This window comes from Artemia franciscana, chromosome 12 (genome assembly GCF_032884065.1).
Source record: "Artemia franciscana chromosome 12, ASM3288406v1, whole genome shotgun sequence".
Taxonomy (NCBI): Eukaryota; Metazoa; Arthropoda; class Branchiopoda; order Anostraca; family Artemiidae; genus Artemia; species Artemia franciscana.
Window position 1 is genome coordinate 14,050,863 of NC_088874.1, and position 14,495 is coordinate 14,065,357.

The window sequence follows — 14,495 nt, forward strand, 5'->3', positions numbered from 1 at the left end:
CAATTCCATTATTTTTAGCAAAGAAGTTGAATCCTGAATGATGGAGCCAGATTTTATTTTTATTTTCCAATTCATTTAAAAATTTAGTCCTTAGGTTTGCATATATCGGAGAGTAGGTGCTTATTTCAAGCCAACAAAAAAAGAAAAAGAAAAAAAAATACTACCATTTTACTTTTCGCACACTGGGCTACTTCCACAAAAATAGTTTTTGTAGATTAGGCTCGCCTTGGCTCAGGGATATAAAGTTAGAAAAAAACTCCCTGGGAATTTGCTGGACCCCATTTTGAGGTTAAATTATTTTTTTAGGTCTTTCTTTCTGTATTCGGGTACCACAAGCCAAAGGACTCAAGGATGTAATTTTCAAGCCGACAGGGCAAAAAGTTTTCTGGCCTTATTCGCACCCTATTTTTTGAGGGGAGCTTACCCTCCCAATATAACATTGTTTGCAGATTAGGCTCCTCTTGGCCCAAGGCTTTACGGCCGTAAATCCAAACGGATAAGGTGAAAAATATTTTCTGGCCCAGATTCAGGTTCCCGGAAATTCCCTTGCCAAAAAAATACGTATTCCTCTTGGCTCAAGGAACGACGCATGAAACTTTAGAGGCAATGATGTATCCAAGAAGAACGATACCCCCCCCCCCCTTTCACCATAAAATCTACCTGAAAACAATTAGTAATTTGTATAATTTATGGCCATTGCACCAGGGACTGGAAAAAGGGATCTTGTCATACTAGAAGTCACACTTTATTCAACTTTTCAACAAAATTTTTAACAAAGCAGTTATCTGAAATATTACTCCGACATCATGGGGATTTACAAAGGATGCTTAGAATACAGGGCTCAGGAGAGGATGGTTGCCCTCCTATCACTCTCGACTTGCCCTCCGGGCAAGTCGAGAGTTAAAACTCATCTCTCAGGTTGGGTGAGCACCTCCCCCCTAAAAAGCTTCTACGACCATCCCTTGCATAAGGGTGTTTGGGAAAATGATATACTAAACCTCATTTACAAATGCTTTTTGATTATAGTTTCAAAATAAATATACGTTTTAAAAACGCAAGAAATGATGCTCGGCATATATTTGCAATAAGAAAACAAAAGAAAGTAAGGAGAAGGGATAAGACTTACTAAGGCTAACCAAAAAGCCTTTCCTTTCAAAAAATATATGATTCTTAGAATTGTAAGGAGCAATGCTTATTATATATTTTTGATGAGAAATAGAAGAAAACAAGAGAAGAAAGGACAAAGCTTACCAACTGGGAACCAGAGACCATAGTCTTTCAAATGATGATTAAGCATCTGTCTTGTTATACCTGGTTGAACTGTGATATCAAAATCTTCAGGGTTAAACGCCGTAATCTGGTCCATCTTGCTTAGGTCAATGCTGACACCACCCTAGAAAAAAAAAAGTTTTTGTATCGTTTTCGTAAAAGTAGGATTTTTTTTCGTATTTTCCTCCTATTCGGTGCTAATAATACATAATGGTTCTTATGATGCACGAGTAGGGAGGAAAACAAACAAGACCAAAGGGAAAGATTTTCATATTAAATTTATTTCAATTGCGGCGATCGTCTTTCCAGCAATGACTTAACCTCTCTGGTTTCTGGTCGAAGTGAATCGTAATATCAATATATTATGATTAGAAGTCAAAACTTTATTCTCGTTCTTCAAATTAATACTGACTCCATGTTTGTTGAAATAAGAAAAACTTTAAAACTCTTTTTTGTAAAAAAAATAGCAATATGTTGCTTTACTTCGTTGGATTTGACAAACCTCCTATTTTCAGATCGTCAGATCGTCGCTGATGATGGATTTCTAAATTAGCTGTTAGGGAGAAAAAAAGAAAGGAACAATTCAAAAAGAGGCTCATCTTAACAGTTGAAATACTTACAAGAATAAAAAGGCCATATAGATATGGAGGATTCAAGCTTTCCTATATATTAATTTTTTAAAAACCAACATGAGCAGGAAATTTATCTTTCAGGTTCTAATTGAAAAGCAAAATAGCCTTTTTCACTAATTGAATATAAGATAAAGTTCTTTAACTTTGTGAGGTTTTATGCGGCTGAGTCTGAAGGCTTCATGATTGAAACTACTACCACTGCTACTACTACTAAAAACTCACTGCAGTACCCAGCCACCTTAGGCCAGCGCACGCTCCTCCTCCATCCCAATCTATTCAACGCCTCCCTCTTTACACCCCTTCAAGCAAGTTCTCATTCCCCTAAACTTTTCCGTATGACGTCCTCCCACCCCAACCAGGGATGACCTGCTTTTCGCTTGGCCCTAGACGGTTGGCCAAAAAAGATAATCTTTTGCATTCTGCCATCCGTCACTCCCAGAGCGTGCCCTAGCCTTCTCGACCCCTCTCTCATTATAGCCCTAGAAAGCGGAATTGAACTACACTTTTTGTACAGCCCGCTGTTTAAGATATGGTCAGTCAGTCTGGTACCCAAAACAATCCACAGTTCTGGATCCATTGGGATCCAAGAACTAGCCCAACGTTGCCTTTGGGGAGAGTTTTACCGTTTTAAGGAGGAATTTCAGTTAAAATTCAATGTGCATTAAAATATTAACTTTTGGTTTGTGGATAAAGTAGAACTTCGGACGTATCTCAATTTCTAAAACTTCAATAATTTAGGGAGCCCCAGAAATGGGGAACTTACGCTCTTTTAAATAGAATTATAACTCATCAGGGTTTGCACATAAGTCGAAGAAAGATGCAGGGAATCAGTTACCGCGCGTACTACTTTGTGTTACTAATTTGAGCTTATCAATTGTGGTTACTAAAACACCGATTACTACCAAAACTTCTTCTGAAAAACTTCTAATAAACCATGTCCGCAGGTAAGAAAAAGAAAAATTTTAACCTTTAACAAAAAGGATTAAGCCCAGATTTCCATGATATTTACGGTCTTTTTTTTAAGCTGACAGCTGTGATTCCAGGGTTTACATAACCCCCAAAGCCCTGTAAGTTATAACCCCCAAAGCCCTTTACAAGGGCTGTAAGTTATGTAAGCTGCTCGTAGCTTATACGTAAGGTTTTTATTTGGAAACGGAGGTCTGTTTGATCCTGGTCTCCAAAAAGGCCTAGGAAAAAGTTGAGAAAAATGTTCCAGAGTTTTTAAAGCCCCCTCCCCCCTTCCATAATTTTCAACCAAGAAAAGAAAAGATAAATACAAAGGAGGTACGTGTCAAGTCAAACTTAGAGCGAAAAGAAGCTCCCACAAACAGGAGGCTCAGTAATTTTTTTTTTTTTTTTTGCAAAATACATTTGTCAAATAATCAGTTACAGTGCTAGAAATGGAACTAAGTAAAAAATTCATGCCTAATTTTAGAAAAATAAATAGATAGTTATGATGATAACAAGTGAAAGTTTATATTTCATAAATGTATACCATTTTCAAGCGTTTTAATGTTGTCTCATTTGTAATCAAACAGTTCGTGGTAACGAACTGTAGTAAGGAGCGACCCGGCTCAATAGTAACCAAAACTCTAAAAAATGGAATTTTGATACCAATAGCTACATCAAAAAAATTGCATTTTAATGCTGATTTCAAATATATAACTTTCATGAAGATTAGTCTGACCTATCAAAAGTTACGAGCCTGAGAAAATTTGCCTCATTTTAGAAAATAGGGGAAAACACCCTCTAAAAGTCATACAATCTTAACGAAAATCACACCATCAGATTCAGCGTATCAGAGAACCTTATTGTAGAAGTTTCAAGCTCCTATCTACAAAAATGTGGAATTTCACATTTTATGCCAGAAGACAAATCACGGATGCGTGTTTATTTGTTTTTTTTTTGTTTTTTTTCCAGGGGTGATCGTATCGACCCAGTCGTCCTAGAATGTCGCGGGAGGGCTCATTTTAACGGAAATTAAAAGTTCTAGTGCTCTTTTTAAGTGACCAAAATAATTGGAGGGCAACTAGGCCCCCTCCCACGCTCATTTTTTCCCAAAAGTCACCCGATCAAAATTCTGAGATAGCCATTTTATTCACCATAGTCAAAAAACCTAATAACTATGTCTTTGGGGACGACTTACTACCCCGCAGTCTCCCTGGGAGGGGTTGCAAGTTACAAACTTGGACCTGTATTTACATATAGTAATGGTTACTGGGAAGTGTACGGACGTTTTCAGGGTAATTTTTTTTTGGTTTGGGAGGGAGAGTTGAGGTGGGGGGTGGGGGTTGTGCAGGAGGATCTTTCCAGGGAAAAACTTCTCATGGGGGAAGAGACTTTCAATGAAGGGGGCGCAGGATTTTTTTGCATTATTTAAAAAAACAAGGAAAAAATAAATATGAGAAGTTTGTTCTACTGAAAGTGAGGAGCAGCATTAAAACTTAAAACGAGGAGAAATTATTGCGCATATGAGGGGTTTACCTCCTCGTAATACCTCGCTCTTTACGCGAAAGTATTTTTAGTAATTTCAACTATTTATTCTACGGCCTTTGTGATTCAAGGGTCATTCTTAAGGAATTGGGACAGAATTTAAGCTTTAGTGTAAAGAGCGAGGTATAGACGAGGGGTGAACTCCCTCATATACGCAATAAAAATATACAAATATAGAAGTTCGTTACGTAAGTTAATTCGTAAATTACGTATATTTTTTACTAATGAAAATGTTCGTAAAACAATTAAAAGTTCTAGTTGCCTTTTTAAGTAATCAAAAAATTAGAGGGCAGCTAGGCTTCCTCCCTCTCTCCTTTTTTCTCAAAATCTTCCAATTAAAACTATGAGAAAGCCATTTAGCCAAAAAGAAAATTAATATGCAAATTTCGTTTTAATTATTTATGTGCAGAGAGCCAAGATCAAAACATGCATGAATTAAAAAACGTCCAGAAATTAAATAAAAAAAACAAGTTTTTTTTAATGAAAGTAAGGAGCGACATTAAAACTTAAAACGAACAGAAATTACTCCGTATATGAAAGGGGCTTTTCTTCCTCAACGCCCCGCTCTTTACGCTAAAGTTTTTTCCTTTTTTAAAAGTAGAGCTAAGAGAAAGAGTCAAACTTTAGCGTACAGAGGGAGGCGTTGAGGAGGAAAAGCCCCTTTCATATACGGAGTAATTTCTGTTCGTTTTAAGTTTTAATGTCGCTCCTTACTTTCATTTAAAAAAACTTGTTCTTTTTATTTAATACGTACAAGAATCAGTAAAAACTAGTAGCGGTTGATTCTAGGAATCAATCGAAGTGATAATTGATCCTCATAAGCACTACTAACAAGTGAAATTCTTTTTTCTACCTCATTGCTGGTTTGGGGTCTTTTCAGACTTTTAACCAAGGGGCTGAGGCTGAGAGGCTTTAAATTCCACGATTGTTCAGTCAGACGAATGTCAAACAATATTGAACATAACGTCCAAGTCCAGGCTCATGCTTTCGGGGGGTTGGGTCTGTGATTTTACTGTATTTATTTTTAATATATTCCATACCGTTTCAAAGAAATTCCAGATTTTTTTTTTCAAAAAAATCTGAGCGGACACCCACGCATACAGTCAAAAATCTTAATTGTTCGGAGCACAATGGAAAAGGTGTCATTCGATGATCTACTCCACTTGTTAAAAAGTCAAACAAGCTCAAACCTGCACAGCACAAACTCCAGACTCTAAGCCAGTACCCGTTCCAAATGGGATCATTGCAACATTTTTAGCGAACAGCAGCTTTGCTACTTCAGAGACTTCTTCCGTAGTTTTCGGCCAAATAACAAGGTCAGCCGGGGAAGGCATTGAAGGTCCTTCGTCTCGCCCGTGCTGCTCGCAAACAATCCCAGCATTAGATACACTTTCTTTGCCAACAATGCCGGATAAAAGCGTTTTCAAGTCTTCCACCTGGTTTGGCTGGAAAAAAACGCAACTTCAATTTGTTTTATATGTGAAATGAGATAAAAAACCAATTTAATAAGGCTTAAAAATTGATATGTAGACAGTTCCGCCTCTTATAAAATTTTCTTTGCTGAAAACAAATAGCGGATAAACTGAATACAATCTAATCATTTCAAAGGTATATGGCACCATTCGGAAAAATATCCCGTTCAGATGAAAGATTAATAAATTTTGTTAGGGGAGAAATTATTGAATGAACAATAGATTTAATTGCCTTAGTAGGAATAAAATTAGGGCGTCAAGACGTCAAGTTTTTTATAACAATTCCAGTTCCCTGACTAATACTGGCTCTATGAACATCGACTTAAAGCATGGCGGCCTAAGATAAGAAATAAAAATCGTGTTTCAAAATACATGTGGTAACCGTGGAAGCAATATTCTAGCCAATATCAGCGTGAAATGAACAAAAATAAACTGGATAACGATCGGAAATATCGCTAATTACATTTGAGTTCAAGACCACGTTAGGCATAATGAATATATGGTTAGAGATACATGCAGTTGGTAAAGTTAAGTGTAAAAGATAATTAAATCTGCTTAAGGTATACGTTACCTCTGAAATAAGTGATTTGTCGAAGAGCATGCAGCTCTAACTTACACAAAAAAACAAGAGTTTACTTATATCATTGATATTATTAGTCTCAGATTTGAATTCTTTAAGTCGGAATCATGAGATTGCTTTAACTTTTTCTTGGAGAAGGATCTAAATTTTTCCTAAAAAATAGAAAAATAGTTTTCTTTTCAACAATTTTCAGCTAATATTTGACGTATTTTCTATCTAAAAAAATATGTAAAGTGAAATTCAAAAAGTTAGTTCAGTAAAGGGTTAGAACTGTGTCAGCTATGGAACGATCACAAATAGTCATCTTTTACTGATATATTAATAACGTGGGAGAGCAAAAAAACACCGAAAATGACAGAAGGAACATAACCTCAGATACCCTTTATTCTGTTAGTGATTTTATATCATTTTTACACAATGTAGGCCTATGACACAGAGAATCAGGTCAAATAATACTTCAACTGCGTCAATAAGATGAAAATAGAGAGAGAGAGGGAGAGAGAGAGAGAGGCATAGTGACAGAGAGACAGACAGCGACAAAGAGAATAGGAGAGAGCGGGACAAAAGAAAGTACAATTGCCGGAAATGAAGATATTTGTTTTGTTCTTATAAAGACGTTACAGTCAAACAGCTCGTGCTAACGAACTGTAGTAAGGAGCGACCCGGCTCAATAGTAACCGAAACTCTAAAAAATGGAATTTTGATACCAATATATACATTGAAAGAATTGTATTTTTATGTTGATTTTAAATATATAAGTTTTATCAAGTTTAGTTTTACCCATCAAAAGTTACGATCCTGATAAAATTTATCTTATTTTCGCAAAAAAGGGGAAACCCCCTAAAAGTCATAGAATCTTAATGAAAATCACACCATCAGATTCAACGTATTAGAGAACTCTACTGTAGAGGTTTCAAACTCCTACCTGCAAAAATGTGGAATTTTGTGTTTTTTGCCAGGAGAAAGATCACGGATGCGTGTTTATTTGTATTTTTTTTTCCTACGGGTGATCGTATCGACCCTGTGGTCCTAAAATGTCTCGAGAGGGATAGTTTTAACGGAAATTGAAGGTTCTAGTGCCCTTTTTAAGTGACCAAAAATTGGAGGGATACTAGTCCCCCTCCCACGCTAATTTTTTCCCAAAGTCACAGGATCAAAATTTTGAGATAACCATTTTGTTCAGCATAGTCGAAAAATCTAATAACTATGTCTTTGAGGACGACTTGATCCCCCACAGTCCCCGGAGGAAGGGCTGCAAGTTATAAACTTTGCCCATTGCTTTCATATAGTATTGGTTATTGGGAAGTATACTGACGTTTTCAGGGGGGATTTTTTCTGGTGGTAGGGGGACCGGGGGAGGGAGTTACGTGAGTTGATATATCCATGAAGGAACTAATCATGGGAGAAGAGAATTTCCATGAAGTGGGCGCTAGATTTTCCAGCGTTACTAAAAAAAAGAAAACAATGAGAAATTAAATGTTAAAAAAACAAAATTTTCAACTGAAAGAAAGGAGCAGCATTAAAACTTAATATGAACAGAAATTATTATGTATATGAGAGGGTTTGTCTCCTCCTCAATACCTTGCTCTTTACGCTAAAGTATTTTTAGTTATTTCAAAAGAATTATTTATTCTAATTAAGTGACCTTTGTGACTCAGGAGTCATTCTTAAAGAATTGGAATAAAATCCTAAATTAAAAGAAAAGAGCGAGGTTTAGATGTGGGGGCAAGTCCCCTCATATATATAATAAAATATACGAATATAGAAGTTCGTTACGTAAGTCAATTTATATGTTAAGTATATTTATTAGTAACAAAAACGTTCGTATATAAAATTAAAAGTTCTAGTGTTCTTTTTATGTAACCAAGAAAGTTGGGAGGCAGCTAGGCCCCCTCCCCCTCCGCTTTTCCTCAAAATTGTTCGATCAAAACTTTGAGAAAGCCCTTTAGCCAAAAAAAGTAAAATTAATATGCATATTTTGTTTTAATTCTTTATGCACGGATTAATTCAAAAACTTTCAGAAATTAAATAAAAAACAAGTTTTTTTCAATTGAAAGTAAGGAGAAACATTAAAAATTAAAGCGAACAGAAATTATTACGTATATGAAAGGGGCTGTCCCCTCCTCAACGCCCCGCTCTTTACGCTAGAATTTGACTCTTTCTCACAACTCTACTTATTAAAACAATAAAAAACTTTAGAGTAAAGAGCGGGTCGTTGAGGAGAGGACAGCCCCTTTCATATACGGAACAATTTCTGTTCGTTTTAAGTATTAATTTTGCTCCTTACTTTCAGTTAATTACATCACAGATCGATTTCTACAACCATGTAAAAAGTACTTCATCATTGTTCGAGTTTCAAGTACCCGGGTAAGAATTGCATAACAGAAGAGAAAACTTCATTAAGAGGCATTTATTATTTTTATTGCTGTCACTAATCAAATAATAGGTTCTTTTGTAATTAAAAAAATACTTTTGAGGGTGGAAACAGAAAGAAAAAAGGATTAAAGCTTACTTTCAGCCTCGTATGCGTTTGGCGACCAGAAGCGCTGGGATGAAAACTCCGTTTGGTGCTTTTTGATAAAACACTATTGAAAACTCTCCGATAATTCAGTAACATAGTAGCAACAGAACGCTCAAGGTGTCGGGATATATGACTGATAACAGACTTAGATAGACAGCAAATACCGAAAACAGGTAAACCTCTATCCACTAAAAGAGACAAATTATAATTTAAATGCAGGATTTATTCACAGTTATGTAATGCAGTTTTCTTACTAGCCTTTTTCTCAAAATGTTCTCCGGTAGTCTCGTGATATATTTTCTTTAATAGTATTTTACTAATCACGTGTCGTAAGTTTGACGTCACTGTAAATCTTAGAAAAACGTGAATAAGAATACAAAAGATTATGAATCTGCTGATTAGCTAGGGTTGCAATTACGAAAATATAATCCCCAAAATTACCACCTGAAGTGATGTGATCAGCAAAATCTTTAAAATCATCGACACAAATTGAAAAAATCCTAAATTCTTGTTATCACGATATTACCTGAATGAGTTGCCAGATAGGCCTATTAATAAAACTCTGTGGCGGAAGAGCTTGAAGTGTTTTTTTTTTTGGGGGGGGGGAGTTAGAGCTAATCCTACCTCTCTAAGTAATACAAATGGTAATAGATAGGGGTTGTGCGTATAATGATTCTGTTTCCAAGGAAATTCAGGACGGTTCTGGACATGCTTGCAACCTGGAAAATTTTCCAGGGGTGGGGAAAGGGGCAAGTACTAACGCGATATTTATTTCTTCTAACATAATTAAATGTAAATATTTTCTTTCCCTATTCTATAAATTTTCAATGTCTTCCTGCCTCAAAAGGTGGAGCCTTTCCCTTTTTCTGCCGATATCTATGGTCCTGGATTTAAGGAGTCCTCCCCTATGTCTAAGAGAGTAGTCAAAATATTTATTTAGTGGAGTATAAGAGGAAAAACAACCGCATTACCTGTTTCAATCAATTGGCTTTGATGATGAACTTTCGTTCATTGTTTTCGTGAGAAAAATTAGATAACAGGTTTAATAGGAGCTATAAGCTATGGCTGTATTGATGTAACGAAGAAATACATTATTAGGGCTACTAATGGGACCATGAGGTAGGAAAGGGGTGGATTTGCGAGTGAATTGATTAGTATATTTGGAAGGTGTATGCAAAAAGGAACCGAGTGACTTGTTCACCTCCCCTACGTCAGTTATGGAATCTCGATTGTGTGGACCGAAAATTATTTCCATTCAACATTATGGGCTTTTTAGCATCAATTTTTTCTCTCATTTCCATAATTCGTCGTTTTACTACAATAGGTTTATATAAAAATGCAAAATAAACTGTTGAACCTTCCCCCTTCCAAATCCTCCCCTTGATTCTGTCAATTATATTGCTGCAGGTCTCAACTGTAGTAGGAGCTTCACATTTTAAGTCATAACTTCCAGTGAGTGGAATTGACCAAACTCATTAAACGAGAAAGGTGATGAGAGTGAGTATGGTCAGTATAGAGGCATTAGCCTGGTTTCGTTGGAAGCAAATTACTTAGTATGATGATACTTTTTAGACTTAGAGATAATGTAGATTAAAGTTTTAAGAGAAGAAGTGTGGGTTTTAGGATTGTTTGGGTACCCTCAGGGGCGGATCCAGGATTTGCTTTAGGGGGGGCGCATAATAGGTTGCTCAGATAAACTTGAGAACAAAGACATGCCTGCAATTTAAAGGGAACCTCGACAACTATGCGTCGTAAGTTATCCAAAACGTGGAGAGGGTTAAAGTTTTAACAAATCTGTTGAAATTAAATAAAAACATTGTCATATTAATATCAATAAAAATATTGATACAAAACATATTAAGTTATAAAAACCATCCTGCCATACAAAAAAAAAAAAAAAATAAAAAGCTGCTCACCATCTATAAAAAAAATGATATTTAATATTTTCTGCATAGTCTTTTGTCTTTACACTTTTGACCACTATAGTGAGTGAGTTAATCTTTTTGTTGTCAAAAAAAAAGAAAAAAGAAATGATCTTGGACCATCTCTTGGGGTCATGCACTTTTTGTGACAATTTGTACAGGTCAAATCAATTAGTATGTAGCCTAACTTTGTGGCATCGCTTATTAACTAAGATAGTAATGAAGAGTAGGAAGTGAGGATAAAGATACAACTTGTATACTCGTAAAAGATATATTAACCATTAAAAACAAGTTCTTTTAGGAATGTAACAAGAAAAACAGAATTTTTTTTTCTTGTTGTAATGTAACAGATAGAAATACATAGAAAACATTTAAAACGAGGGTTTTAAGCATAGGCAATAAAGCATTAAGTAATCACTGTTTCTTTTTGAAAATAGTTTTCTAAGAAACAGAAATACTGTTTTGACGAAATCTCAAAAATTTACTAATGAAAATTTTACTTTTCATAACAACAGAGCTCTTCTTTCCACGTTTTAAAGTTCGATATATTTCGCTTAAATTACAGAATTCACACTTTTATAAGAAAAAGTCTATTTCTCAATTTCCACTCCCGCCATGTCTAGTTATTACACGGTCGATGTCTACCTCAATATTAGTTCAAATTCAATATTAGTTAGTATTTCCTCTTCTATTCAATCAAAAATATTTGAATAAAGACCAAAATCATCAGAAAAATATGAACTCTTATAAAAATGTATGTAGGTATTTGCCTCAAACTAAGTATATGCGTCGAAATACCCCTTAAAAATAAATTATTATGTGTTTGTTATTTTTGTATTTGATAGGTATAGATTAGTTATTCAAATTCTCAGGGTTTCAACCTGTGGTAGAATTTTTTTTTTTTTTTTTTAATCTTGAAATTTTCAGATATTCAATTCAAACGTTTAAATCTCGATACGTCTGTTAAGCACAAATACAACAACTTGAAATTTTACTCAGATTTAGCATTAAGTAAAAGAATTGTCCCGTAAAAAATTTGATTTATAAACAACTAGTCGTGGAAATACGATTGGATGGAATGTATCAAAGAAAGTATAAAAATTCTCGGCGGTATATATTGCAGTTTAGACAATTTTATGGACAAATATATGCAATCCATATACAAGAATATAACTATATTTTGTGATTGGTTGGTATTGATAAGGTGTAAAATTCTGAAGTAATATTCTAGTTGCATTCCATTTCCATGGTTAACTCAAGTTGTATGAATTTCCGCATTTTTTAACATTTTATTGGTAAACGTTTGAAAAAAATCGATGCCAATCTTCTGATTCAAAATGAGAATTCAAAGACCCATCTATACCAGCTAGATAAAAAAAAATACATGGTTATTTGCCTTCTTTTATAAACAATTTTTCGAAAATTTATTTTTCTTAAATAATTACTCCGACCTTGGAAAGAGTTTTTCGACTCATATATTTAGTTTTATGCATATAGGCTACTTATACGAACTTGGTATGTGACATTAGTAAAATCTAAGAGAGACCGCACAAACTGACTAGAACCTTGTTTCAAACTTGTTTTAAAAAAGAAACAGTCTTAATAATTAAAAATTTATTAAAAATTTTAACTATTAAAAAATCAATTACAAAAAAATAAATTTCGTCCCAACCCAAACCAGAGCAAACAGTTCCAACCACAAATCCACCACCTCCTTAGGGGGGAGGGCGTCCCCCTCCTGGATCTGCCACTGGGTACCCTAATGACTGATCGCATCTCAAACAGTAAGCTGTACGAAAAATATGGTTCAATCTCGCTTTCTAAGGTTGTAATGTAAGAAAGGATGAGACGGCTAGGACACGTTCCGCGGATGAAGGAAGACAGATTGCCAAAGATTGTTCAAGTTGGCCAACCGTCTAGGGGCAAACGAAAAACAGGTAGACCCCGAACGGGCTGGGAGGATGTCGTAACGAACGATCTAAATAAAATTGAAACTTCTTGGGAGGGTGTAAAGAGGAAGGCTTTGAATAGATTAGGATGGAGGAGGAGCGTTCTTAGCTGTGTTGGCCTCAGGTGGCTTGGTGCTGCATTAAGTTAGTAGTAGTAGTGACGTTTTTACTTTTTATTAACATAATAAACAAAAATATAAATTTTTACATATATAAAACACTACTCTACGGAAAACTTTATTTTTTGCTGACACATAACGACTAGCTACATAAACATTCCCAAAGACACCCTAAATTATTAAAAAAAAAAAAAAAATAAAAAAATAAAATACAAAAAAACCTACATAAATATTCCTCGAAGTATCCTAGACCAATTAAAATGATAATAATAATGATAAAAAAGAAAATCAGCTTCTCCCAAATACCCCGAGAGTAACAACCACCATCCACATACCAATCCTTCCACCCCCAACCCTTCAATACCCTCCTCCCTCGAGTCCTATAAACCACTGACATCCCCCCAAAAAACAAACTAATTCCCCAAGAAATACTCTTTTAATCTATTTTTAAACTATGGGAGGTGCTCAGCCGCCCTAACAGTCACAAGAAGCGAATTCCATACAGAAGGGCCAAGATACTTCAAAGAAAAACCAGATCTTACATTATTTTCAACCTCCAAACCAGGTTATCACATCATCTTGTATCATGCTCATGAACAGAACTTCTGAAATGAAAAAACTCATTAAAAATACCCGGGAGTAGATTATGTACACAATTAAACACAAACATCGCCGCTTGATAGTCCTTATCTGTCCAACATTGAGTAGCCTTTAGAGACTTAAAGCATACACTACTGTCTTTCACATTTTTTACGTACTTTCTAAATATTCTTGATGATATGTTTTGTAGAATCTGAAAACGCTTGTAATTAATATAAAAACTCCTGCTCCAAACTACACATCCATATGGTATATACGGGTAGATTATTGCAAAATATATCGGCGAAGAGTACATTCTGGCAGAATGTGCTTCAGTTTTCTGACTCCACGTGCAATACATTCAAATGCTAACTCCACGTGCAATTTTGGCGGAAATAATGCCCCTATGATGCTTCCACGAAAGATTAGAATCAATATGGAAGCCAAGGCACCGCAGAGACTTAACTTGTACAACAGGCTTTTCACATAACAGGACTTTACCACTTACATCAATAGAGTCACCCAATCTACAGAATGTCAGTACGTCTTCTTTAACTTCACGCACAGCAAATTTAACTCGTAAACACTTCCAGTCTTTTGAGAGCATTATTAGCTTTTGCTATTAAATCATCGACTGATTTTGCAAATACTGTTAGCGCAGTGTCATCCACAAAAGAAGTAATACATACATTGTCCACATAAAAGCGCATCATGCCCACGCATATTAGATAAAGTAAAGAGTTCAGCACAGATCTATGACGTACAATCCACTTTAAAGGAAAAGACGATGAGACTACGTCACTTAAAACTATTTTAAGGGGCCTACCGCAAAGGTAGCTCTCAAATTATCTTAGACAAACTCCATTTATTCCAAGACTTCTCATTCGATGAAGCAACACTTGGTAGTCAACCGTGTAAACGCTTTTCTAATGTCAATGAAAATAGACAGAGGTACGTTA

The 14,495-nt window shown here is 35.3% G+C and overlaps 2 protein-coding genes across 3 annotated transcripts in view; one reads left to right on the plus strand and one right to left on the minus strand.

Moving 5' to 3' along the window:
• Positions 1-9,141, minus strand: part of LOC136033718 (probable D-lactate dehydrogenase, mitochondrial) — a 62,554-nt gene extending 53,413 nt beyond the window's left edge. The window contains exons 1-3 of the mRNA XM_065714603.1: positions 8,959-9,141; positions 5,585-5,839; positions 1,252-1,393 (exon numbers count right to left, since the gene is read on the minus strand). Of these exons, the coding sequence (XP_065570675.1) occupies positions 1,252-1,393; positions 5,585-5,839; positions 8,959-9,063 (502 nt within the window). The 5' untranslated portion in view covers positions 9,064-9,141. The remainder of the gene's footprint in view (positions 1-1,251; positions 1,394-5,584; positions 5,840-8,958) is intronic.
• LOC136033719 (solute carrier family 52, riboflavin transporter, member 3-B-like) overlaps positions 1-14,495 on the plus strand; it is a 117,813-nt gene that overhangs the window by 76,734 nt on the left and 26,584 nt on the right. Inside the window, exon 1 of one of the 2 annotated variants that reach the window (XM_065714604.1) lies at positions 9,044-9,140. The exons of the other annotated variant lie outside the window; for it this stretch is intronic. The gene's annotated coding sequence lies outside the window, so the exon portion shown is untranslated. Of the gene's footprint in view, positions 1-9,043; positions 9,141-14,495 lie in introns of those variants that run through there. 2 annotated transcript variants of the gene reach the window in all.